Below are 26,938 nucleotides of genomic sequence, written 5' to 3'. Positions count from 1 at the left end.
GTGTTGGCAAATACTGGATGATACATTTCATCCAGTGTTTGGAGGCATCATGAAACACATGCAGTATATGCAGTATATACATTAAGCAACTTCAGTTATGTTTTCACTGATGTCCATTTTTGACCACGTTTAACTTTACAACAAATCAAAAAGTTTTAGGATATATTTAAAACATGTTGTTTTTAATACAACAATAAAACTGTAATTGGGGGTCTAAGTAAGTCCAAGCAGACCTTTTTCATTGATCTCTGTTCATCATAAGCAGCGATTCACCACTGCTCAATTTAGTCCAAAGGAACCTTGCTCTATCAGGCTAGACTCCAGTCAGTGCCTTTCATGTTTTCATCTTTTTGTTTTGTAAACTAACCCTCATAATGCGTGCTTGAATGAAATAGGATGCCTTTTATGTGCTAATCAGTTCTTCTTTCTTTCCTGCCTCTCTGATTTTGCTTTGCATATTGATTTTACCATTTCCTAGCTGGATATAATGCTGTTTAGATGAGGGGTTGGCAAAATTTCTTTTTAACCCTATCTCATCGATTTTTTGTAAACTAAAGAGATGCTCCTCTGAACCCTAATTTGTTGAATCACTGTCTAGAGCTGCCGCATAAGCCTACACAAAAGGAGTTTACACCCTTTTAACCATGCCCCAACAGTACCATAGAAAACAGCTTTCTTTATTTGTCTGTCTTCTACTTGTGTGTTTTAAATTCTCACCGCTGGCTGTTTAACCTGTAAATCTGCTGTTTGTGCCTGCTGTTGAAATATGTTACTTCTGTTTCTTTCTTTATCTGTATGTATGTGCTTTTGTCTATATTATGTCATGTTTCTTTTTACTGTAGGTCCTCTGTTTCAATGTTTTAGAGATCTTCCCTACATTTGACAGCTGATTCTTTATGTCTGCTACTTTCGGATGTCTGAAAATGGCCTTTTCCTTTATATAGTTTTTCTTACTTCTTGTTACTTTCTTACTGTATGTCTTACATTGCTTTTTTGCAGCATTCCACATTGCCACTGTTATGGATTTTTGTTTCTTTTTGTCTGTTTCTGCAGGAGTTTAACAAGTAATCTGCCCAATGTGAATCTACCAAATGTGAACCTCCAAATTCCCAAAGTACCAAATCTTCCCGTGCCAGTAGCAGGACTATCTGTTAACCTTCCACAAATGCCTAGCTTTTCCACTCCATCCTGGATGGCTGCTATTTATGACTCTGAGTGTGTATTCAATGAGTTTACATCAGATCTGATGAATTCAAAATGTGCCCCCTTGGCATGAAAGTGTTCTCCTGAGGCTGGTTAACTTTGGATAAAAAAGTAGAAAATGTTAAGTAATTTTTGAAAACAGACATTGTACTGGCTTGAGAAACATGGTTAAATTGCTTTAAAAAACCTTCTAACCACATCATAGCTCATAGTTAGGAACTGATAGGAATAGTTTAAACAAAGGGGTCTGTGTGGGGCCTGGGAGCATCAAACTATTTAATTTACTCTTCTTATTATCATGCATTCGTATAGTGCTCACAATTAGTCTTGGGACACTCACTGACCACAGTTTATGTCTTGTTTATTTACTTTGCTTTCTAACCTAAACATACCATTTATTTATTTTTATCCATCAGAAAAAATTATAACTAGCAGTATTTTATTTTATTCAAGTTAATATTTGGTTGCCTATTCATTAGATGACAGATTTTCTTCTAGTCTTGGAGTGCATGAGTTTGTACAATTGATGCTCACTGGATTTGTTCAATTTTCTCTTTTGGATGGCCAGACACTTTGTCTCTTTCCAAAACCCACTTGATTTTGGAATTGTACATTTCTTCCAAAGGCACTATATTTTTGGACAGACTAACTAAATAGCTATAGATGAAATTGTGTACTTTTGAATGGAAGGGTACAATTTCTGTATGCAAATGACATAATTCAAAAATACAAGTGATGATAAAAGGTATCCCAGGACTACTTTTATCACCATTTATAAATACATCTGCTTCTATTATTTTTGATGAAAATAGAAAGGATGTCTCAATATAATTTAAAGTAAAATAAAGCTAGGTTGATTACACTTTAAAGCTGGCATAGAAGATTGAGAAGATTGGAGGCACAAGCATCCTTTAGTGGCTTAACACCAGTATATTGCTAATGTGGTTGGATGTAAGTCTGTTTGTTCACCAGTTGCTGTTTTCATGGCCAGAAATCACTGTACTTGCACTGACATGGGAAGGCACAACAGGAAGTATGACATTAAAAATTCTCTAGTGAAACAGTATTTTTGAACCCACTTTGGTCAAAAATTGTGCTTGTTTCCACCTCCTGTGCAACCCACTCTTAGCACAGAAGCAAGGCCAAAATTGTTTTTTCCTGACTTCAAGTAAAGGCTTAAAATCTTGTCCCATTTATTACAACCCAGTTTCATGGATGTACACTTTTTCTTTCACCCCACTTCAATATAAATAGACTACTTCATCCAGCTACTAACTGCATAAAGCTGACAGCAATGTTTGTCAAGCCAGCATAATCAACATTATACTATATTCATATTGTATTGTAATGTACAAAGTGGTAAAAGTAATTTAAATGATTTGTATCCTACAATTAAAATAAACAAACAATCTGTGCATAAAGAAAAGTTTAGCAGTTACTGCCTTTCAAGTCATTTTCATGCCAAGAAGATTGCAGGGGGTTTGGGTCAAGCCCATGTTGTTTGTTTATTTGAAATGAGAACTGAAAAGCTTTTCATTTTCCTCAATGTGCATGCCATTGAGGTGGGACTGAGGTGGTGAGATCTGGATTGCAACCCAAACCTACGAACAGTCAGCCCTAAGTCTCCCTGCTTCCAACTAAGGAAAATTTCCCCATTCAACACAGTATCTGCCTCTAATTTCTAAGGTTAGGACTGCAGTTTAAGTCACTCATGTGTGTTCTTCCAGAACCTTTTTGAGTTTATGACACCCAGCCCTTCATAAGGCTGTTTTTAGTTCTTTTCCAGATAGTCTCTCATCAGCTCATAACATTACTGATCCCAAAATGAGTACATTTTAATCATGCAGAGACATTAGGGTGTAGGTAGTCCTTGACCACAATAAACCTGTAGAAGCAGCATCAAATAGCGGACCTTTGACATCTGTGGTAAGAAATCCATTTTTAGAGGATCCATCCAAACTTTCAGGTGGAGGGGGTTGTTAAAGGGTCATCAGTGGGTTCAGGTTTGTTTGAAAGGTGTCAGTGGATGTGGGTTGGTGGAACTCGCTGCCTGGTAATAGACCTCCTGCTTGGTCTTTTTGTATTAGAAGAAAATGCTCTGAAGCAGTCTATATGTCAGCCTGCAGCTGGCATCCAAGGCAGTAGAAATCAGCCACCACTGAGTTTAAACATTAGAGTGGTCTTCAGATTTTCATACCTGCATGCCACATTCTGTGGCATGTACCATAAAATAGTAAAGTCTTGATATCATAACTCTCCTGTAACATGAACCAAAATCAGAGCAACTATTGACACTGTTCATATTCTGTTTCTTGGTTTTACCCCTACCAAAATTGGCAATACCTGGCAATTACTCTTTTGTTTCAACTCTATGGTAGCCTACCACCCCCCTTCCTGACCCTTACAACACTCCTCCTCCTCCCGTCCCATCTATCTCCACTCAGGATGGCAGCGTCTTCAGAGTTGACTGCATGGTGTGTGTTGACCTCTGGAACTCCGTCAGCCTCGTCGGGCATGGGTGGTGAGAGAGAGCCTGATCTTTGTGTTTCTGTTCATCCACTGGGCTCAGATAATGTAGCCTTTTCCATCTTTCACTGAAAATGGTGGCCCATGCAAATCAAACTATTTGGGTTTACAAAACTGTTTGTATTGCTAACAAATAATTCTGTAGCACTAATGAGAGAATGGTAGGGCTCTAAGGTAATGAACTGGTCACTGTTAAAATTGTTGCTCAGTTTATGTAGATATGCAGCTTTATGTGTATAAAAGCAGGTTCCTAAAAATCTTAGTGACCCTCCCTCTACATGCCTTCTCTCACCATGACATTCCCTAGCCCCTTTCCCCCTTTCCTTAGAGAAATGTGACCAATAAAATGTGCATGATTCCAGGCCCTCTCAAGGGTGAATAACCACGCAACTGTGCGAGGTTATTGATGTGTTTTGGAAACACACCTGTCCATTTTACCATACACTGACTGATCATGTGAAACTTCTCCATGTGAATTAAATACACTGGTATGATTCACCAGGCCTCTGGGCCACATGTCAGTGCATGGTTAAAATAATCTAAAAAAATGTTATGAGTAGAGTCATGGTGAAATATCTACCTTTATATTGCTGCTTTTACTGAGCAGCTTGTTGGCAAAGGTTGTGGCCACTGACCTCTGACGTGTTACTGTGCCTGGCAGTAATGGCTCGGGGACTTCAGAAGATCTGTTTTGGAAGCTTGATGCCCTGCAGACGTTCATCAGGGATCTACACTGGCCTGAGGAGGAGTTTGCCAAGCACCTAGACAACCGTATGAAGCTCATGTCCAGTGACATGATTGAGTCCTGTGTTAAACGGTATGTGTATGTTTGGTGTGAGAGTTAAAGGGGTCAACCATAGTATAACAAAACCTGTGATAGCACAATTGGCATCTGTAAAAGTTTCAACATAATCTGCATAACATCTACAGATAAAATCCAACCATCAGTCATGTTAAACCTAACACAAATGAGTTTCCATTAACCATCATGGACAGGATCTCTCAGAATGCAGACTCCTCATGTAAGGTAAAGCCCCCAGAGAGCTTCACACTGTGGCCTAAATGCACTTCTGACATATTTGGTTCATTTTTTGCTTTAGCACCAGGGCAGCATTTGAATCCAAGCTGGCCAAGAGTAGCCGTTCAACAGACTTCCGCATCCCACTGTCCTTATGCACCATGTTTAATGTGATGGTGGACGCCAAGGACCAGTCAGCTAAACTGTGTGCCATGGAGATGGGCCAGGAGGTAATGAAAAGATCTGTCTGGTTTGTTTCTTTAAAAAAAATCCTGAATATAAAGTTGGCAAGCATACATTTGCATCTCAACTTGGCATCACAAGCTAAAAAATGTTCTACTGGGGAACAAAGAGGAACAACTAATAATATTTAGGCCATGCTGCTCATCACACAATATATTATCAGCTCCCTACTGACTTCCTTGTACCAGCATCTTATGAGTGTTCAGTACCAACCACAGACATAGTTATTTGAATGGTTTAAAATCAGTGTGACATGAACATAACATCATGACATCACTTTTTCTCTTGCTTTTCTGACGTTCTTTTCTGTTTATTGGTTAATGTACAATGAATATTAGAAATGCATTGTAGAAAACAGAAGTGTGTTGAAATCTTGAGTTCTTATTATTTACCATACCATCTGTTTTCAAATGTGTAGAATATAATGATTTATTTTATATCTTTAAATCTGTTGTTCATTTTAGAAACAGTATCACTCTAAAATCGATGACCTTATAGAAGAGAGTGTGAAGGACATGATTAATCTTTTGGTGGCTAAGGTAATTTTTAGTTGAATATTTTGTTGGATATGTTGGTTAAATATGTATTGTGAGTTGTGTTGGTGTATGGTCACTCACCTGTTTTAGATTATGTGTCATATTTATATCATTTGCACAGTTTGTGGCAATTCTGGAAAGTGTTTTAGCCAAGATCTCCAGGTATGATGAGGGAACTCTGTTCTCATCCTTCCTCTCCTTTACGGTGAGATTTAGTTACTTTTTCAGATTCTGTTATGTTTTTACTATTATTATTATTATTATTAATCTAGAAGCTATAAACCCTTATGTGAAATAATCTATTTGTTTTCAGGTGAAAGCAGCTTCAAAGTATGTGGATGTCCCAGTAAGTATTAAGCAAATTCAATTAAAAATATTCAGCTTTGTAGCTGGCTGCTTTTAGTTGTTGATCATAATACAATGAGTATTATGATCATAACTCCCTCTGTATTCTCTCTTCTACAGAAACCGGGAATGGATGTTGCTGATGGCTATGTGACCTTTGTTCGTCACTCTCAGGACATACTGCGAGATAAGGTCAATGAGGAGGTGTATATAGAGAGGTTATTTGATGTAAGTAAGATGCCGTCTCCTCCATGCCTAACAGGGGAGGTTCCATCCAAAATGTGGCAAAACAATGGGGCATATGAGGGATAAGTCACATTTTGAGTGCCGTGCTCTGAATCGTTCCATCCTGACAGATAAGGCCAGTCTTTTCCCGAGGGTCTCGCTCTCACTCCTCAGTGTCTCATTGCTGTGATTTCTTGTTCAGCCCTCTGTGCTCTGGTGTTGCATTTGCCACAATGAGTTGCACCTTTGTGCTATGATGTTGCGTTAGCTACTGTTTGTTGGACCTTTGTGCTCAGAGCTCACGAGGCAAAGTGTCACCACCACCACCAAGTGGATTATTCAAGACAGTGCTCTCAAAGACAGTGAATTAAATGTATGAATAATTGTTTATTGCCATTGTTTTCTACAATAATAAGTATTTCCATAGGAATTGGATGGGACTCAGGTATTGGTCTACAGCATTAATTCAATGTATAGCAAAGGTATTAGATGGCAGATTAACAGTAGTACTGATGTAAATGATGGTGTACACTGGAGAGCACTGTTACATTCAGAAATAATCCTTTGTGAATCATTTTGTGATTTGGTGTTGCACAATTGTGTGTGTGTGTGTGTGGGGGGGGTGGGAGGTTTATTCTGTGTACAGTAGATTTGTGCTGGTTTTATGTGTGTGGGTACGTATGTGTGTGTGCGTGTAGAAATTAGAGCAGTGTGTTGAAACTTTTTGAGAGTATGGTCATTTTGAGTTTGTGGTTGCATTTTGACAAGATGCAGCACAGTACGGTAAGGTATATGCAGTGTGTGTGAGAGCTTGAAAACAGCGTGTGTGTTGTGTGCTTGAATTCAGTGTTCTGCTTTTCCTGTTTGTGTCATGAACATGCGACAAGCATTAATGACGCATGACTAATGGATCTGCTTGTGTTTCTTGTTCCTTTTAAACTACAATTGCAATCCATTGCGTCATTTAACCATTCTTTTAGCTGTAATTTCATTCCATATCAGACTTTCGCACAAGAGGTTGTATGTCCTTGGTATGCTCTCCAACCAAGCACAGATCTTTTGACAAATTAGTTATTAGGGGTATAACAGTGCATTGTGACACTGTGAAATCACAATGCAGAACTGTGACAGTGTGCATAGCAGCGAATGGACATATTAATAATTATACCATCTAATGCAAGTCGTGTGAGCTGCGCATATTGCTACAGTATTAATCATATTATTCTAATATATACAATGTGATGGCTTAGAGTATTTACATTTTTGCTCATTCATATACACTATGGGCTGGTTTCCTGACCAGTGATTAAGCCTAGTCCTGGGCTACACAGCATTTGGAATGGAAAGGAAAATAAAGTGACTAGGCTTAATCCCTCTATGTAAAACTGGTCCTATATGTCCAAACGTATCTGGACACACCTTCTAATTACTGAGTTCAGCTACTTCAAGGTGCAATCATTGCTTACACAGGCGTTCAATTGCACACACACACTTAATACCCATAAAAAAGAATTGCTAATAATATGGAAAGCTCTGGAACAGCTGCATATGAGCCTAGGGTCACCATGCCCAAAGCATGAGCTTAGCTGGTCATAATGCTCTTCTGGCTTAATGCACTCAAATTTTCAGAGCCTTTTCAAGAGAGAAGATGCTGTTATTGCAGCAAAGGGGGAAGAACCTCCCTATTAATACCCTTGATTTCAGAAGAAATGCTGGTTGAGCAGGTGTCTGAAAACTTTTGGACATATCCAAATAGATTATAACTATACAAGTTTGCAATCTATAAATTATTCGGAGACATTAAAGGACCTACAGCCTGACATTTCCCAAGCTGAATATCACATTAAATCCATAAAAGCTGTTTCCCAATCTGCATACTTGCATTCCCCAAGTGTATGTGTGGCTCATTTTTTGGTATTTGTAGCATGCACTGTGGGATACTGACAGCCTAATTATATTTGACAAACAAAACAAGGTTTTCTCGTGTAGCTGGATCAGAATAAGTTATGTTGTAGCAGTGATTAAGATAAAGTAAGACATGAGCACTAGAAAGATTTTGTTTATGCTTACATAATGGGTTTTATCACACTAAGTACATCCAAAGCAAATTCATATAGCCCATATAAAACTGTTAAATAGCTCTACTGAGTCCAATATAGGGACTCAGCTCTGGTAGATACGCAAAGTGAAAGGAAGCAAGCATGCATATTTGATAAACAGCTGACGTCTTACAGATCTCTCACAAGTCATACTCATCTTTTCCAGTTATCTCTGTCAAATCTATTCATATTTTAACATCACTTTCTATTCTATTCTATTCTATTCTATTCTATTCTATTCTATTCTATTCTATTCTATTCTTTCCATCCTCAAGACAATACCACCCTCCTTTTATAACAAAGTGGAACTTATCTCTAGATGTCCTGCTGTTTGATCACATTCTGTTGAGTGGCATGATTTCTAATCAAATAATCTTCCTGTGTACATCTACTAGCATGACCCACCTCCTAAAGTTTCCACGTCATACACACACACAGCTCTCTGCCCCACCCACTCACCTGCTCCTTCTGCATGCACTGCACGCTCCGACCAATCAACTGTTTGAAGTGGCCATGCAAGCAAACAAATCAGCTAATCACCAACCAAATCACCAAACAGTAAACAGCTCGGCCAGATGTAAATCACAAATCGAAACACTCTTCAAATTAGCAAATCACAACATAGGTTTGTCAATTCCTGGTCAAAGCAATTATTGATCATTGCTATAATCCACTGATTCAGATAGCCAACTACTGCTGAGTTCTGTTTTCAGAATTATTGGAAGTATCAGAATTTTTGCTTGAATTAGAAATTGGAACAACTGAGGATTTTTACTCAGGTTTCCAGGTTGTAATGTGTAATAGTGAACATCATTCAAACAGTAAAAGACTGATTAGGTTTCCCCATCTTAAACAGACAATCCTAACCCCTCACGGAAAAAACCCACTTCAAAATGCTCAAATATGCCGAGTCACTCCACAGAATCTTGTTACTATTTTTTTTCTCTGTAAGAGATTACAACATCATCCATTATACAACACATGTGCTGTTCTCTTTGAACTATAAGTAGAATGTATGGCATTCTGAGATTTCAAGAGTTCCCAATGCACTTTGTCTTCAGATTCGCATTTTAAGTATTTCTGATGCAATATATAATATAGCAGTACAGAAATAGTTTAAGATAACAGTACAAACCCTCCTTGCCTGCAGACTCCTCTCGCTCTCACTTTTATATATTGATTTCCAAGTTTTATGGTTATGATCATACTAAAGTTTGCTGCTTTGACTTGAAAATGTTCTGTTGGATTTGGGGATGTTTGTAAAATATTTGCATTTAAAGGTTAATAGCATGGATAAATGCTTTCATTTCAAGGTTTTGTTTATCACATTCAGCATAGTTCTGTTAAAAGACTGGCAAAGGCCAAAAAAAATATGAATGAATCTGGATTTAGCTCTTAACTGTAATTGTAGACATTTTAAAAACACAATAGTTCTGCTGCTGGATTTAGGCCTACCTTTAAATTTTAAATAATCTTCAGACTTCTAATCTGAACATGCTCATTTTAACTCACAGACTATGCTGTATATATGTTAAGAATAATACAATTCAAGTGTTTATTATGTTGTTAATTATGCAACTCATTAATGCATGATTTATGTACTTTTTTGCAGATGGTCATATTGCTGGCTCTGTAAATTAATTTAAAATGGCCTGACTAACCTAGTGCTAAGTGAGGGTGTGATTGTGTCTTTGTTGGTATGCATGTTTTGTGTTTTGTGTGTATGTGCTTGTCTCTGCATGCATAACGGTATATGTGTGTGTGCGCGGGTGTGTGCGTGCATGTGTACGTGTCTGAGAGTGGGCATATGTGCGTGTGAGTATGTTGGTGTGAATAGAAGTATTTATATTTATATATTTATGTCTACATGTATGTCTAGACACTCTGGTCTCTTGCATGGGTTTGTTCGTGTGTGTGTGTGTGTTGCTGGAGAACGCTGTGTTTGTGTGCATTGCAGCAATGGTACACAGCCACCATGAATCTGCTGGGGACTTGGCTCACTGACCGAATGGACCAACAGCTCCATGTCTACCAGCTCAAAATCCTCATCAGGATTGTAAAGGTACTGCGTACAGGGAAAATGTTTCTCTTCCCTAATGTGAGGCTGTGGTATGTTGTAGTGGTGGGCAGTGTATTATCTGTAGAGGCACAGCGGCTGTAGTGTTATTGAACAGTATTGATTTTAGCACTGTTTATAAAAAACAAAACTTAGTTAAGAGCAATGTAGTCTTTTGCTGTCTTTTCTGATTATGTTGAAAGAACAAAACATAATAACTCCACTGACCAGTTACTATCCGTTTTCAGTTTACAGTGTTGTGTATGGTTCCTGTTGGTATAATTAGGGCTGGGCAATATATCAAAAATACAGTGTGAGAATACTTGAAAACTTTTTCATGAACTCAATATTACTCAATATACTCAACTCAATATAATGTTGGAACAGACAGTATTTCCTAGCAGTGCCACATTTAAAAAATACTATCAAAACATTGAATATAATTTCACTACATTATATTAAATAGGACTAGTTATGCCATTTTTAATGAAACATGCCGTTCTTAATGAAATATGCAGTTGGTTAGTGTTCTTTAAGTAGCGGTATCCGCAATATGTTCAGAAAAGCATCTTGTCTTATGAAAGTTATTTATAATTTTTTAAATTAAATTACTTAATTTATATGATAGAGTATTGGCACACTGCCCACCCCTAGTACAATTTTAAGATAACACAACAGAACAAACCGAACAGGTCACTCCAAACAAGTCATCTTGGTGTAGGCAAGACATTCTTTTAGTGTTGAAAAGCATTGCATGGACAGCATTGGTCAGCCTTTATTCATTCTAACTGAAATGTTCTCTGATACTATAGTATTTTCACTGGTATGTTGGTTTGTGCAGATAGGCTATTATGTGGCTGTGCAAGTTCAATAGAATTTGACTTCTCTTGCACTTTGTAGAAAAAATATCGAGACTTTAGGCTGCAAGGCGTTCTTGACTCAACATTGAACAGCAAGATGTACGATACGGTACGGAACCGGCTCACCCTGGAAGAGGCAACCGCCTCGGTCCGAGAAGGAGGCATGCAGGGCATTTCCATGAAGGACAGCGACGAAGAGGATAAGGAGGATGATTAAAGCACCAACCCACCAGGTGCTCTGCCCCACCCACCTGGAACCTACCCCAACAACACCGCCCTACCCTACCCCAACTTAGCCTGGTAACAGAAGATGCATGTACCAACTCTGATTACTCCAGTTAGCCATTCTAGGACCTCCCCCATCAGCTCGAAATGCCCACAAACAGAGCTAAAGTCGAGAAAAATCTAGTAATTATACTAAAAAAGAAACTTTAAAAAAGTTACAAGAACATGATTGACAATTTTAGCTGTGTGATGATATAATAAAGAATTAAGAAAAAACTACCAGATTTTTTGGACTGATTTATTTGGGAATTTCTTTCTATGTGTTCCTAAGCAATATGGAGTACCATTTGTTTGACAATGTCGAGTGAGATTATTAGGTGTGTCCCTGTCCAATGCGATAACATATATGGCGCTTCTTTGACGTACTCTTACATACATTAATGGTACATTGTCGTGAAGATGAGTGTATGGATCCTTTCCTTTGTCTTGTCTGTTTTTAAAGTGGATGCCAACTGCTTCAAAACTGAAAATGAACTTCTGTATTTAAGTTAAAAGCTGTTAACTGTAAATGTCCTCTGTGTCTGCACACTTTCATAAAGATGTACCAACTTTATTTTATATGATTTACTTGTGCTGAGGCTCTGTGACTCTTCTGACGATCTTATGTTGCGAATCACCTACAAGTCATTGTCTCACATTCATCTTAAAACTAAAAAAGAATTGGTATTCTAGAACGGCAATATCCTCTTAGCTCCAATTTGATATCTTATTGGAGACGTCTTTTCTTTAGATGTCAGAAATGACCACAAAATAATATATTTTTCTTTAGTTTAACTTTTACAAAGAAAAAGATCTCTTGCTTTTCTTGGTTTTTTATGTTCATATTAGAGATATTCTTTTTTTTTTTATTATTATTATTTCAGTAGCCTGAGATACGTGCCATTTTTGGGGGGTCTCACTATTGTTTTGTATATACGAAGCTGTATATTGCATTCTGAGCCATCGCTGCATGCCTGTGGGTACCACCTTCTCCAAAAGCTTTTTGTTTTTTTTTCTGTGTCAGTTAGCTGGTGGATTCATTCTTGCGTTTGCCTTATCAAAGCCAACAGTTGTTATATGCAAGAGCTGTGGCCTCTCAATAAAGATAACTGTACAAATACATAATTTGCCTCTGTTTGATTTAAAAGTTCAAGTTGGCCATTTTATTGTTAACAAATTAATGTGATAATTTATTGTGACATACACAAATGAAGCACTGCAACTACGTTTAATATCATAAATAGACTTTATCACCTCTGATGATAGGTTTTCTTTTCGTTTGAAGACAGTTAAAAGTAACAAGAGACAGTAATGCATTTACAATTTAGACGCTGTTATTTAATGTTGACCTCTTTCCAGTGGTGCACTGCACTGTGATCTGACGTGAACAAGTTCTATTGACAGTTTTTAATGTGTGGACTTTTACTTTGAAATAAAGTGAACAGTCGTTGTGGTGGCTCCCTTCATGGCTTGAAGCGTCTTCTGGAGTCCTAGGTGATTTTGTAGCTTAGTCTGTTTTATGAGCTACTTACTTTTAATTAAAGGGCTGAAATGGCAGCCCCAGTACCTCCCGGATCGATCATTGTAGCGGACTGGCACCGGAGCCCGGAGAGCAGAGAGTTTTTCAAAAAGATACTGCACAAGAAGAAACGTCGGGAATTTGGTACGGCTTGTCACTATGGAGACCGCTCAGCGACCGCTGCCCATCAAAGGCGGGAGCTGATCTGAGATCAGGGGCGGATTCACCAAAGAGGCGTATTAAATGTTTTCGCCTTAGCTTCAAACTGAGGAAAACGGTTATGATGATGGTTATTCGTCCAACTCCTTTTTAAAATTGATTTAACTTTTTTCTATAGAACAATTCTAAGAACAAATGGTGTTCTTGGAACAAATGTTCTGTATCGTTTTAAAGCATGTTTAAATGTTATATTAGCCTAACAATACAAAGACTTGAGGTGAGGGTCGCCTCTGAAACTGTAAACTGAGTGTCACTGAGCGTCAGTAATATCAGACTTTCTCTGTAGTGAGTTTAAATACTTTAATGAAGTGACGTTAAAAGTCTAACATGACGTTAAGGTCTAACATGCTCATTTAACAACCGAGCACAAAATGGAGAGCTTGCTGTGTTTCTGAAATCCGGGTATTAACGCGTTTAAGGCCTTTATACGCTTAAGAATTTAAATAACGTAGTTTTCTTACTGACTAACCAAACTACCTGCCTTAGCAGCTTGAGAGGGAACATCCCTTGCTGAAAAATAATTGGGATTAAACCTAATGGTTTTGCTTTTTAATGGGAATTGGCTTAATGGATTCCAGTAGAGACTTTTAGTTTCCCGTTGAATATCTTTAGATACCATTAGGATCCTTTACATTATAGCTACTAATTTAAAATGCCCAAAACACATTACACATCCATTAGGAACCAACTGAAACACTTAATGGTTTCTATGGGCTTTTTTCAGCAGGACCACCGTATAGAGGAGGGGATGATCACTGGTTAAGAACTCTGGTCTGATTACAGGCAAAGCCACGCCCTTCATTAAATTAACCAATCAGTTCGCTTGTTTTCCGTACGTGGGAAAAACTCCCTCTCCTTCTGCAGATCTGCGCAGGCGCAGTAGCCAAAACAGGCTCAATTTTTGTTTGTTATTTAAACCAAACGCTACAAACTGTTTGTGCAGAATAGGATGGTTTTGTCAGATTTTATCATCAAAAATGTGTATTTGAAACGTTAACGTGGCTTTTGTCCTCCATTATGTGTCTGTCCACATTTAAAGAGATCGGAGTCTTCCTTCTATGACTGGACATAACTGATCGGCCAAGATGGCTTTAGAGTGGACAGACCTTCCTGTGAGGAGCTGCAGTGTCTCCAAATAAGAAACATATTTTTTCTTCCAAAGCCTCTGATTAACTTTGCTTCAATTAACATCACTTCATTACCAATGTTCTTGAAGGTCTGTTTGTCCTCATGTGCTGAAAAATTCAACTGAAATAGCCAAAACATTGAAGCCTGTGCAGAATTCAGAATGTGTCACGCGCCGTCTGTGATTGTGTTTTTCAGTTTTTGACACAATAAGAAAAAAATTGGTACTCTTTACATTTGGTCATTTCTGTTGGTTCATTCAACATTTCATGATGAATGAACCAACAGAAATGGCCTAAAATTAATTAGAAAAAAAGTCTGGTTCCATTGACTTATATTAAAAGTAAATTATGTTTTTTCCTTCTCCTATCAAGTTAGCATTTTGGAGATACAAGGTTTTGTTCCAACAGCAGCGATATGCTGATTTAGTTTGCTTTCTTGACCGTCTGAAAAGTCCTTTCATATTCTGTATTAGGTCTCTTGGAGACACCAGTGATGCCCCCTCATTTGAAAGCAGACACAGTTCGTTACAAAGTGTTCATCTCAGGTAAAAGTGGTGTGGGGAAGACCGCTCTGGCTGCCCGGCTTGCTGGCCATCATATTCCAAACTTGCACTATGAAACAACAGGTAAATGTCTTGAGTACCAGATTGTACTCTGCACCACACCTAGAAGTAATATGTTTAGGCACAGTATGTATGAAACTCTTACATAGGCAGAAACCTGATAGGCTATACTTAGTCAAGTGTGCGATTTTGCACTTGCCTTATTCATTTGGTAACGCTTCATTTTGAGTGGTCCTTTGTAGATGGTTAATAAATGAACAGATTATCAGTAACATGTCAACAACATATCAGTGAATTAGCATTAGTGCAGCATCTGAAAGCATCAAAGTAAATATCTTGTAGAGGTTCTGTTTATACATTACTTGTGTTAACCTCACCCAACCTCACCCAAAGCCTAACCCTAGCCCTAATCCTAACCCTGACCTCAATCTCAACCCAAAACCTAATCCTAACCCTCATATATTTTTGACATGAGAGTACATTGAGTGGCTATTATTGCTGTTATAGTGGTTATTTTGACATTTAAAAAGCTTAATATCTCCTAATAAATTCAGACCCTTTACCCTGGTCTCATCATGCTGTAATCCCAACTGATAGTCATCTAACTCCCACAGGCCTGGAGACATCTGTGGTTTTTTGGCCTGTGAAGCTCAGAGAAAATTGCCGTGTGCTGTTCTTTCACTTCCAACTTTGGGACTGTGGGGAGAATGCCATGCGCAGATTCGACCACATGCTACCGGTGCCAGTATTTTTCCAGCACAGACTCATATTTGTTCATTGACATGTTCCGCATACTTCTATGCCCTGAATTGTCATGGATTTTTTTCACAGTCTTGCAAGGAGCAGGTGGATGCCATACTCTTCCTGTTCTCCTTCACTGACCATGGCTCTTTTGAGGACATCTCAAATCAGATGTCTCGGATCACAGACCCCTCTGACAGAGTTGTCAGGTTTGTGGTCGGCACAAAGTATCCTTCATTTAAAGCTGATATGACTACCTGAGGTTCAAATAAACTACTTTTGAAGAACTGGTCTGGACTCATTATGGTGTTAATGATATTAAAATAATCTAATGTAAAAATAAACCTTAAAGTGCATTACTGAAACCTGTAGAATGTTAACGTGATGAAAGTTACAATATGAATACTTCCAAGTAACAGTAGAAAATAGAATATTTGATAAGAAAATGTATTCATCTGTGAGTTTTGAGGTAGTTTGGGTTTAGTATTGGCCTTAACTATACAGATTTGACTTGTTTATGCACACAGATGTGACAGAGAGTGAGATCACACGGTTTCAGGAGGTTTGGGGTGTGCCAGTCTTCCGTGTGGGAGGTGATGTGAGCGGGGGGTTTGGCGAGATTGCGCCCCTACTAAATGCCTTGGCAGAAAACCTGTGGCACCAGGACTGTGTTCACGCTTCCTCCGCCTCTCTACCCCACGTTTGTCACCCAGAGGATACAAGCCGAGAGGTGATTGTGTAGCTGCTTGGCTGAACTTCATAAGGACTGTCTTTTTTTATGCTTGCTTGTTTTTTTCATAAAAATTGTCATGTTTTCATACTTAATGGGAGATGCTGTGATCACATCAGACTGTATAACCCTAACAATACAAGCTGAAGGACTTGGAAAAACAACTCAAAGCTATATTCACATCTTCTTTCTGAATGCCCTGTGTAGTATAACGTCTCAATATAGATCATTGATGTTTATAACTGCAGAAAGTCAGATTTTGTCAGTGATCCGATCAACATGTTTATATGCACTTGAGTGTTGAGTAATCAGATAATGGGGAAACTCTGAGTCTGCATTAGTCAGGCAGTAATCAGATTTGTGCTTTGCAACCTGTCAATAAACTCACAGAAGAAAATGTGACATAACCATGCAGCTAAAAAAATTACACCCATTTAAATGAAAATATGTACGCACATCATCTAGAAGATGAAGAATACGTAAATACTTAATTTCATCGAGAATGTAGTTGGCTTCAATGTCGCTCTAAGGCACCAGTGTGTCAAACTGAGGGGATTGTTGCAGAACAGTGAATTCAGTACTGTTTTACTCTATTTTGACTATAAAAACAGAAGAGCAAATATCACATTAATATTTAAATGTATATAAATTACATGATATAAGTAGTTTTGTTTAATATGTGTATAAAACCTTTGTTTAAAACCAAACTCTTTGGACTTCTCTTATTGTTTATTTGGGAAAATGCATGTTAAAACTAACCCTGCCATGTGGAGGCTGTACTTTAGCCTGGCTAGTTCTCACTTTTTGTATGCTTCAAAGTGCTGCTGTGTTACAGGCACCAAAAGACTAATTCACAATAGTTATTATAGTTACCAAATAGCACAAATGGTGAAATAAGTTCACACCTGACGTTGCTAAGTTCATAAGCATGAACTTATTTAACTACAAAAAATATCTGTGATACATTTTACTCTGTCGTAGGTTGTGCTCCACTCTCCCCCTATGCTTAAACTATTTATAACAGTTAACAGTATTAAAAGAATAACACTACAGCTACATCTACCCACTATAATGTCTAACATGACATTTTTTTACTTTTTTTGTGAAAAAACTTTTATGTGTGTAAATTGTTTCTTTATTTTAAATAGATAGCATTAACAAAACAGTGGCCAGTATTAAAAATTGCTCACCATACTTTCTGAAGTTTACTGAATGTTGTGAAATGATGAACACATAACTCACAAAATAAGCATATCAAAATATTTACTTGAATAAATAAATTTAATTAGCACTGAAACAAAAGAATACTTTGGCATGAAAATAATGAAACCTGATTACTATGAAATTAATTGTTTTATATTGGGTATGTACATCTCACCATGAAAAGAAAGAACATAAGTTTTAGCAGGGGAGAAAAGCTTCAAAATGCTTTTTGAAGAAGGTTTTGTCCTTCAGTACCAAAGACGAGTCACAAAGATGGATGGATCATTTAACTGTAGTTATAAAGAGAAATAAATTCAGTTTCAGTTTCACAGAGGCTGTAGAGATCTACGCATTAAGGCTATATTCCTGTACTTAAACTACATGTTGTCTGACCTTTTGCCTTGTGTTTGAAAGCTGTAACTGTCAGTGCACCACCTTTTCCCAAGGACAATGTCACTGACATGGGGTCCACATCTGCTGGAAACTGACATTTGTGGGAAAATGTGTCTATGATTGTGCCATCTGATGCCAACTGGATAGTAGTGAGAAATAATGAGGAAAAAAACACAATATTAGAGTAAATCAATGTAAAAATGTGAGCTGTGCACCACATGGCAACAAATACAAGGCCAAGCGGCTTTCTGTGAGCTAAAGATTTACAGTTTTCATTAAGGCATCCTTAACTTCACTACAAAGCTTCAAACTTGTTCATACCCACTGGCTCTCCAGGTCATAGATACAGTACTTCAGATTACTTTGCTTACCTTCTCAGCGGAAACTTGTATGAGGTTATTTGAAGAAGTGACAATCACTTGCTCTGGTGAGAAGGCACTAACATCCACTGTGAACATGTACATGTCTCCAAGAGTGCACATTTCCCCCTTTAGAAAACAGATATCAACATAGTCCTGCTATTCAAGTGCAAAGGAAGGAATCTGTGGTTTATAATCAACTGATGTGCAAGTGGGATCCTTATAGCACACTGCTGTCTCTTCTCTAAACTTGATTCACAGCTGCATTATTGTACTGTATGATGTCTAGTGCTAAAAATGTACTGTGCAAGCAAACACTGAAGCCAGTCTACAGCCACAGCATTACACAAACAGTGAAAACTGAAAAGATTACCTGAACTCACCTTCAGAATATTTCTTGACATGGTTGGAAAAGCAAATGGGAGTTTTTTCACAAAAGAGACAAAAGATACTGTGGAATTTAGTCTAATACCTCAATGGTAGCTTAATGAACATCCATTACTGAGTGCACTGAGCTCCTAGAAGGATTCCATTCTGGACACAGATGTTTCCTCACTCTGTTCAGTTCCACAATCTCTGAGTGTCTTATATATTAAATGGCTGTCTAGTGTCAGTTATGGTTGAATATGGGTGAGGTTAGTATGATGTCTATGTGTAGTATTTATCATGGTGGATAGAAGTGCGACTAATAATATCCTCCCTGCTCTTGGTCAGATGGCTTTGTGTTTACATTGAGAGAACACGATGACTGACAAGAATGGGACACTGGATTTAGAACTTGAAATAAAATTGACTCCCCGTTACAAATATGGAGATAAATGGGGTACAGCTTAGCAACACAACAAAAACAGAGTTGTGTAATACCTTGAGAACTGTTGTGACATTCTAGGCCTTCTCACCACAAGTGTTAATTATTACATCCACTCTAATTAAGCAGTTACTGAGCTTCTGTCATACACAGATAGAAAGATTGATTATACATGGTGCATAATATGCAGGGTTGGGCAGATTGCTTTGAAAAAGTGACGGCTGAATACTGAATATGCTGTCCTCATTGTCTTCAGTAATGTATTTCACTACAATAAATAAAAAAAACATTCAGAATACATTTAGAATACATATTGATGAAGTACATGGGAGAAAACTCTGCTGTATTTTTTATTTATTTCATGCTGTTCCTTGCTGTTACTGGTTGGCAGTTTTAAATGTAAATCTTCTGAAGTTTCTTGAAAAATTAATTCACATTAACAACAATAAATACGAAATTCTCTACATTTCTTGGCTCTCATTGCTTGCTTCGGTCCACTCCCGCTCCCATAATCTCCCTGCCCTCTCATGACCCAATTCTCCATATCAATAACAAAATATGACAAAATGACTATAAAATGAGTAGCTATGTGATTTTCAGTTAATGATAGGCATGTAACCACAGAGCGCATCCACAAGACCAGTACAACACCAAGGCTAAGCTTATCACTCTAGATTATCTCCACTACTCACTTCAGTCATCCCTCAAAAGAGTTTACTAACGCTCAGATTAATAACTTAATATAGTTTCCTAACAAGCATTGATCAGGTTTATATATATATATATATATATATATATATATATATATATATATATATATATATATATATATATATATATATATATATATATATACACACACACACATATATACACTGTATTCTGCAGGCCATATACAGATACTTAATTTCTTTATTCTGATGCATCCTAGCTCTGATAATAAGGAGGTTAATTCAACTATTATAATCTGGAATGTGTTATATGATTTGGTTTCCAGCAGGACTTTTATTCTTAATCTATGTTCTGCGATTCGCGGCCATTTTCTAGAAGGAGTGACTGCTAACTTCACTACCGCCTGGAAACACCTTCCGTTACCGAGTTCACGGACTCGTCCGGGCGGGCTTTTCCTTGCATGACCGAAGCTACATCTGAGCACGCTTTCGTTCACAAAGTTATAAACGCACATACAGGCTGCGATATTACCTACACCGACAGCGGTCTATTTGACTTTGTGCCGAGATAAGCCTGCGCCTGGCCAGGCACAAAGCAAGGCCGCCAGCATGAAGCTCACGGACAATGTGCTGCGGAGTTTCAGGGTTGCGAAGGTTTTCCGAGAAAATTCCGATAAAATCAACTGTTTTGACTTCAGCTCAAATGGCGAGACGGTGATATCGAGTAGCGACGACGACTCGATTGTCTTATATGACTGCCAGGAGGGAAAGTGAGTGCACAGTGTTGTCTTGTGCGGTGTGGGAAGATGAAGTCATGTTCTCTTTGGTCAGCTTCTTGTTCGGATTTCCCCGTTCCACCTTAAATGATGCAGCGGTTACTGGCTCCAGAATGTAAGTGCTGCACCATTTAAGGTGGAACGGGGATATTCGAACAAGAAGCTGACGAATAGGAAGCCAACTTCTGTCTCGTTTTTAAAGGCGTTACTTACTGGTGGGCGGATTTTCGCACCAAGGCCTACTGCTGCAAAGAGCCTCGGACTCGAGTAGATTAGCGACCCCAAGCATTCTTGCTAACGATGAGCTAACTTTGTGGCTAGCAGCCAAAGCGTGGGAAAACCTGCATCAAACATCGAAGGTCAAAAATGAGTGGACATCACTTTACGAATGTCCACAGTGAAACGCCCATTTGGTCGAGCTTAATGTTTTTTATTTAGATAGTGTTAGCCCACAAATGCTAACGTTTAGGAAATACAAGGCTAGCGAGTGCCCAGCTGCTTTTGGGATGTTAGCCACCTTTTTTTACTTTACGTTTGTGAGAATTTTTTTACATAGTTATTAGACAAACTTGTAGCCTAGTGATGTAACCTAAATGTTAGCTTTATAAAGATCTAGCTGGGTAGCTTACGTTAGTGGAGTTTCTACAGGGTTTCTGTAACAGTTGTTATAAATATTGTTACATATGGTACATTTACTGTAGTATACTGTGGAGTAAGTATTAGCACTAGAGTTATTATCACAGGTATTATAGATGATCATAACCAGAGTCTTAACTGCATGAATTGTTTGTCATTTTATGAAGTTTATGTCTATATAGATTCTTTGACCAAATCAGGTAGATTTTATGTTGTTTCAATCAACAGTAATGAGCCGTTTCTTCTTTGTCATACAGACCTAAACGGACCCTGTACAGTAAAAAATATGGAGTTGACCTCATCAGATATACACATGCTGCCAATACAGTCGTCTACAGTTCCAACAAAATCGATGGTATGAGCTTTTTGAAAGTCTTTTCTATACTTTTCTCTTTTTATCGAGGGGGAATGCACCTTGTATCTTGTTCCCCACACAGTGAAGTGTTTCTCACACTAAAAAATCCTCTTTGGTAGTTTGTATGCTGTTCATGTGTAGTTATTCTGTGCTGTGTAGGTGTATTCATGCTTATAGGTCTCTTTGTATGTGTAATACCAATTGTAGTAAGTTGAAGTGAAGAGGTATTTGGCGACCCTTCTGCTCACCAAAGTACCAAGTGTGTGTTCGGGACTTCCTGGCTGTGCCCACTCTGGCTTGAGGTAGTTGTTTGTACAGTTTGAGGGTCTGTGATTCTGCCCTTTCAAGGAGCTAACTGTACAGACTACTGCCTTGCCCAGGGTGGCGCCAACTCTTCTAAAACTACCTGGGGATCTGCGCCAACCGGACCTTGTTAGAGGTTCACATTTAGGCTTTGAGTTCCACAATTAAAGAATACAATACTGCTTGGCATCATCTGATTTCATTCATCGGATAAAGTCAAGTAAAATGTATAATTCTCTACACAGCAGTTCCTGAAATGTTTTATTGACTTTGTGTACATGAACGACGTTTGTGATATCTGAGTTTTTATTCTCTATTACTGTGTTACTACAGATACTATACGGTACCTGTCGCTACACGACAATAAGTACATTCGTTACTTTCCTGGGCACAATAAGAGGTAAGGATCATTATTATTGTTAAGTGCTCTAGACACATTGATCTCTGAGCTAAAGCTATAACACGGGTTATAAACAAATTTGAAAGTTGTTGTTTTTTTGTTGTTATTTTTATAGTACACTAGCAACATTTGGACTTTTGACACCTTGGACATTTGAAAATAAGTTAAAATTAGATTTATGTGCATTGTAATTATGTTGTGATTTTACAGGGTTGTTGCACTTTCCATGTCTCCTGTTGATGACACCTTCATCTCTGGCTCCTTGGATAAAACAATTCGGCTATGGGATCTTCGCTCTCCCAACTGTCAGGTAAGGCTTGTATGAACTCCCCTTAAAAGACTCTTGCTTGTTGTGTCTGTTGTTTTGTTTATCCCTCATATCTGTTGGATTACAATCCTATATGTGGTCACAGGGACTGATGCATCTGCAGGGGAAGCCAGTGTGCTCATTTGATCCTGAGGGCCTGATATTTGCTGCAGGAGTCAACTCTGAAATGGTCAAACTTTATGACCTGCGCTCTTTTGACAAAGTAAGAGACATTCATTTGGCAAATGTTATCTTATGTTGAAAAGATGGACATGGTAAAAATAAAATAAAAAAATAAAATCAGCCTGGAAAAAAATCAGTATTGAAGCAAACTTTTAGCCAATTTACAAACAAAATATGCTTAAACTGTTTCAAAATGATAAAGTGTGGTAAATTTGAATTAAAGTGCAGGTGGTTAAGGAATTTAGGAGGAGTATTTAAACAAGCCTGTGAGAAAACAGACTGGTCCTCCTGTTTATTTGCATACAGCTCCATTTGCCTTGGTTAAAAACATTGTGTCTACTGCAACTAAAAGAACGTTCTAATTTTCTCCTTTAGGGTCCCTTTGCTACATTTAAACTACAGTATGAGCGAACATGCGAGTGGACCGGCCTAAAGTTCAGCAATGATGGCAAACTTATCCTGGTTTCCAGCAATGGAGGAACACTTCGACTGCTCGATGCTTTCAAAGGAGCTGTACTACATTCATTTGGGGTGAGTGAGGGTTTTTCCCCCCTCTAAACCACTTTATGTATTGAGGTTGCTTGGAAATGTGAATTCTGACATACCTATGCTAAATACGAATAACTTTAAAGCACGTTGTGCTTGCTGCAGAGGTTTGGTATTTTTATTCTTGATAATGGTAAGTTATATTGTTGCTTGTTAAGCTGCGTTGTACAACATTTAAGGCAGCAGTCCCCAGTCTTATCCACAAAGGCCTGCTGTGTCTGCAGGTTTTCATTCCAGTCAAGCAGAAGCATGCCTCATATAACTTAATCATTTCCTAGAAGACTTGAGACCAACTGATTAAACAAGTGGAATCAGATGTGTTTCTGCTTGCTTGTAATGAAATCCTGAAGCCACACTGACCCGTTGTCACTTTATTAGGTACAGTTCAGTTGCTTGTTAACACAAATAGCTAATCAGCCAATCACATGGCCACAGCTCAATGCATTTAGGCTTGTAGAGGTGGTCAAGACAACTTGTTGAAGTGCAAACTGAGCATCAGAATGGGTAAGAAAGGGGACTTAAGTGACTTTGAACGTTGCATGGTTGTTGGTTTCAGACGGGCTGAACTGAGTATTTCAGAAACTGCTGATCTACTGGGAATTTCACACCCAACCATCTTTAGGGTTTACAGAGAATGGTCAGAAAAAGAGAAAATATCCAGTGAGCGGCAGTTGTGTGGATGAAAATGCCTTGTTGATGTGAGAGGTCAGAGGAGAATGGGCAGACTGGTTCCAGATGATAGAAAGGCAACAGTAACTCAAATAACCAACCAAAATCTCTGAGGAACGTTTCCAACCCCTTGTTGAAAGTCTGCCACGAAGAATTAAGGCAGTTCTGAAGACAAAAAGGGGTCCTACCTTTTATTAACTAATAAAGTGGCTGGTGAGTGTATAAGGAAATTATTTAGATCAAAAGTCATCATCCTGTCCTGGAAGGCAGTTTGGTGACTTTCTTGCTCATACAAACCTGATTTATTTCAGCAGTCAGTTAAAAGGCATAGTGGGTGTGTTTATTGACAAGACATTCAACCTGGAATGAATCACCCCTGATTTAGTTAGATAATATCTACATCTTTGCTTTCTCTAAATCAAGTTCTCTTTTGGGTTTTTTTGGGGGTTTTTTTGTGCTGTAGGGCTACAACAACGGTAAAGGTGTGATTCTGGAAGCTTCCTTCACCCCAGACTCTCAGTTTGTAATGATTGGTAAGTAGAAATCTAACCTTTACCCTCTGTATTATTTTAGAAATTAGGTCCATCATTAATTGTCACCTCTTTCAGGAAAGTGATTTTCTCTTTAATAATGAAGAAAGTTGATTGATTTGTGTACTATAAGGATGTGTGTGCATTTGTTCTACAGGTTCAGAGGATGGGAAGATCCATGTATGGAATGCTGAGAGTGGAATGAAGGTGGCACTCTTGGATGGGAAACATACAGGGCCTGTTACCTGCCTACAGTTTAACCCCAAATTCATGACATTTGCCAGTGCATGTTCAAACATGGTGAGATGCTATTTTGTTACATGTAATTACATTCATCTGCTCTTTACTTTTAGTGAGCACCTTATTAAGGCATACTACTCCTAGTAAAACTGTTTACGCAGGTTATGATTACTATTATTTGTTTATTTATTTACTAACAGACCTAATTTCTTACTTGCACAGGCATTCTGGTTACCCACAATCGATGACTGAAGAGCTGAGCTCTGTGCTACACGTTCAATATGACAAGTTGTTCCTTGTCAACAGAGGGCAGCATTTCCACTGCCTCTACTTTATTGGAACTGTTGTGGGACTTGTGGACTGTAAATAGGTTGACCATGAGGTCAAGTTGTATTTCTTTCATGTTCATTTTATACTTCTCATTAAACAATGTTCTTTTGTAAATCACTGTAATCTGTTTGTGATGCTTGTTTATTTCTGAGGTTTGTGGTTGCCCTGGAACAATAGTTTCAGCTGTCAAAAACATCTTTGTTTAGATTTTAGCATGTTTCAGAATACAAAGAATATGTAAATAATGCAGCTTAAAGAACTGTCTGTGAGACATGTTTAAGGAAATATGTATACTGCTCCTCTTCTGTAAATGATTGGGAAAAAAAGTTTAGGAAATCTTGTTTTATTCCCCAAACCTTAACTCAAGCTTGTGCAACTGCTGAGACGTTATTCTGCCTCAATAAAAGAATGATTAATGGTAGATTTAGTGTTGCGATTTCTGTACTACTGCATCATTGAGAATGACACTGCGTACTGTTACTGCCTTTGCCTTCAGTACTGATGTCCTAACCAAAACTAAAAATGAGCATTTGAAGGAAATTTAAAGATCTACAGTGCAATAAATAACATGAGATTTTTAAGTCTGAGATTGGACACAGATTTAGTTGAGATGTTCAATCCAGCAGCAAAATATTCCAAATTTATACAGTTTTTGCCAAACAAAGTAATGTTTCATTTTAAATAGCTTGTGGAAAGATGCAATTGACAAGGCTGCTTACTGTGCCCTGGCCATTATATATATATACACATATACACACACACACACACACACACACACACACACAAATAAAATTATAAATATTGGTTTGTCATTTTGGCCGCCTGAACGCAAGAAGTTTGAGCATCCCTGTTCTAACCAGTCTATAATATAGATACTGTAGCTTACCATGACATGGGTTTGTAGGTGCTATCAAAGAGAGCTGGTGAAATCTTCAAACCTTTGCTCCTGCATGTGGCACCGGCATCAATTACGCCTGTGTAATCAGAGCAGTATGATGTTACACCCATTTAAGGGAACTATAGCGGCTGCTCATTTACTTCAAAATACAGTACCTTGCTTTGTTGTAACAATTTGCAGTGTCTTTCATTACTTATTTAGTGTCCTGAGTGACACTAGCAGCTACACTGTAGCCCACTCTGACTATTCTTAATCAGTACTCGAGTGAGGCAACTTGTTTAGCCTTCATATATTTGCAAGTGGTTATTTTATTCTAAGTTCTAAAGAATGGAAATATGGGAAATATTAACCTGTTTCACTCTGTGATGCTCTGAAACATGAATAATAATCCTATAACAGTATTTTAAAAGGACATTCTGAAAGTCTAGTCTTTCTAGCTGAAGGCCTGAGTGCATCAATGTAGTGTGATGCCAAAGAAGATTTGTGAGTGTAAAGAACCTTGTAAAGATTCCATGCCAATTTAAGGGGTCTTCCTAGATCCTTTATACTATGTGGATGTTCTTTAAACTGCAAACATGTTCTTCACATCTCATTTACGTAATTTGGAAAGTGGTGCATCTATGATATCATAGAAAATAACATTTTGGCACCTTTATTTTTTTAAAGAGAATAGTGTGAATGAGAGAGAGCCATTGAAAAGCACCAAACATTCATATACAGGTGTGGTACACCAACCCGTACCTATTGATGCTTGTTAGAGAACATCAGGCTGATATTCTCTGGGCTTTCAGCACTGTAATCTCATTTACATTCCAGTGTAATCTTAGGATGTGCTGAGTTTGCCCAGTCAAGGCCTCATCCTCATGCAAGAGAGATGGAGCTTTAGCAGATCCCAGGTGAGCATTTTGCACAGCTCCTTTGGCTCAGCTCTGATGGCTGGTTGTGTGAAAGGCTGTGGTGGTGAGGGGGAGGGGAAGCTGTTACCCAAGGCCAGGCACACCAAGCCTGTGGCTGCTAAATTTGGGGCAAGCGGGATCGAGTTCCATCTGCAGGCACA

General features: G+C 38.2%; 3 protein-coding genes across 18 annotated transcripts in view; all 3 read left to right on the top strand.

The window, feature by feature from the left end:
* Window positions 1-11,959, top strand: part of cadpsb (Ca2+-dependent activator protein for secretion b) — a 97,972-nt gene extending 86,013 nt beyond the window's left edge. For 10 of the 15 annotated variants that reach the window (XM_017712636.2, XM_017712632.2, XM_017712634.2 and 7 more), the window contains 9 exons: window positions 1,054-1,215; window positions 4,391-4,546; window positions 4,830-4,977; window positions 5,455-5,529; window positions 5,648-5,731; window positions 5,840-5,872; window positions 5,992-6,099; window positions 10,153-10,257; window positions 11,152-11,959. In XM_017712636.2, the coding sequence (XP_017568125.1) occupies window positions 1,054-1,215; window positions 4,391-4,546; window positions 4,830-4,977; window positions 5,455-5,529; window positions 5,648-5,731; window positions 5,840-5,872; window positions 5,992-6,099; window positions 10,153-10,257; window positions 11,152-11,328 (1,048 nt within the window). In that variant the 3' untranslated portion in view covers window positions 11,329-11,959. The remainder of the gene's footprint in view (window positions 1-1,053; window positions 1,216-4,390; window positions 4,547-4,829; window positions 4,978-5,454; window positions 5,530-5,647; window positions 5,732-5,839; window positions 5,873-5,991; window positions 6,100-10,152; window positions 10,258-11,151) is intronic. The other 5 variants (XM_017712638.2, XM_017712637.2, XM_017712639.2 and 2 more) reach the window with 1 other exon arrangement.
* A 681-nt stretch (window positions 11,960-12,640) lies between these two features.
* cplane2 (ciliogenesis and planar polarity effector 2) lies at window positions 12,641-16,981 on the top strand. 2 transcript variants are annotated; one of them, XM_037534879.1, is made up of 5 exons: window positions 12,641-12,869; window positions 14,714-14,866; window positions 15,418-15,542; window positions 15,635-15,771; window positions 16,049-16,981. In XM_037534879.1, the coding sequence occupies exons 2-5, from the start codon at window positions 14,734-14,736 to the stop codon at window positions 16,284-16,286; spliced, it is 633 nt and encodes a 210-aa protein (XP_037390776.1). In that variant the 5' UTR covers window positions 12,641-12,869; window positions 14,714-14,733; the 3' UTR covers window positions 16,287-16,981. The 2 variants fall into 2 exon arrangements, with proteins under 2 accessions (XP_037390776.1, XP_017568106.1); XM_017712617.2 differs by having other exon boundaries at window positions 12,641-13,038.
* Window positions 16,982-20,092: 3,111 nt separating this feature from the next.
* Window positions 20,093-25,404, top strand: wdr82 (WD repeat domain 82). The gene is made up of 9 exons (XM_037535114.1): window positions 20,093-20,478; window positions 21,378-21,475; window positions 22,112-22,178; window positions 22,389-22,488; window positions 22,592-22,708; window positions 23,044-23,199; window positions 24,347-24,416; window positions 24,571-24,713; window positions 24,876-25,404. The coding sequence occupies exons 1-9, from the start codon at window positions 20,318-20,320 to the stop codon at window positions 24,903-24,905; spliced, it is 942 nt and encodes a 313-aa protein (XP_037391011.1). The 5' UTR covers window positions 20,093-20,317; the 3' UTR covers window positions 24,906-25,404.
* Window positions 25,405-26,938: the final 1,534 nt, after the last annotated feature.

This window comes from Pygocentrus nattereri, chromosome 26, assembly GCF_015220715.1.
Source record: "Pygocentrus nattereri isolate fPygNat1 chromosome 26, fPygNat1.pri, whole genome shotgun sequence".
NCBI lineage: Eukaryota > Metazoa > Chordata > Actinopteri > Characiformes > Serrasalmidae > Pygocentrus > Pygocentrus nattereri.
The sequence above is the reverse complement of the archived record's forward strand: the minus strand, read 5'-3'. Positions and strand labels throughout refer to the sequence as shown.

What these genes read in the sequence shown, in the direction of transcription:
- cplane2 (XM_017712617.2), top strand. Translation starts at nt 12,927, where the DNA reads ATGGCAGCCCCAGTACCTCCCGGATCGATCATTGTAGCGGACTGGCAC. An exon ending in GATTCGACCACATGCTACCG is followed by an intron (nt 15,543 to 15,634) that starts GTGCCAGTATTT and finishes TTTTTTTCACAG; the next exon opens with TCTTGCAAGGAGCAGGTGGA. An exon ending in AGGTTTGTGGTCGGCACAAA is followed by an intron (nt 15,772 to 16,048) that starts GTATCCTTCATT and finishes TTAACTATACAG; the next exon opens with ATTTGACTTGTTTATGCACA.
- wdr82 (XM_037535114.1), top strand. Translation starts at nt 20,318, where the DNA reads ATGAAGCTCACGGACAATGTGCTGCGGAGTTTCAGGGTTGCGAAGGTT. An exon ending in CTGTACTACATTCATTTGGG is followed by an intron (nt 23,200 to 24,346) that starts GTGAGTGAGGGT and finishes TTTGTGCTGTAG; the next exon opens with GGCTACAACAACGGTAAAGG. An exon ending in CCAGTGCATGTTCAAACATG is followed by an intron (nt 24,714 to 24,875) that starts GTGAGATGCTAT and finishes TTACTTGCACAG; the next exon opens with GCATTCTGGTTACCCACAAT.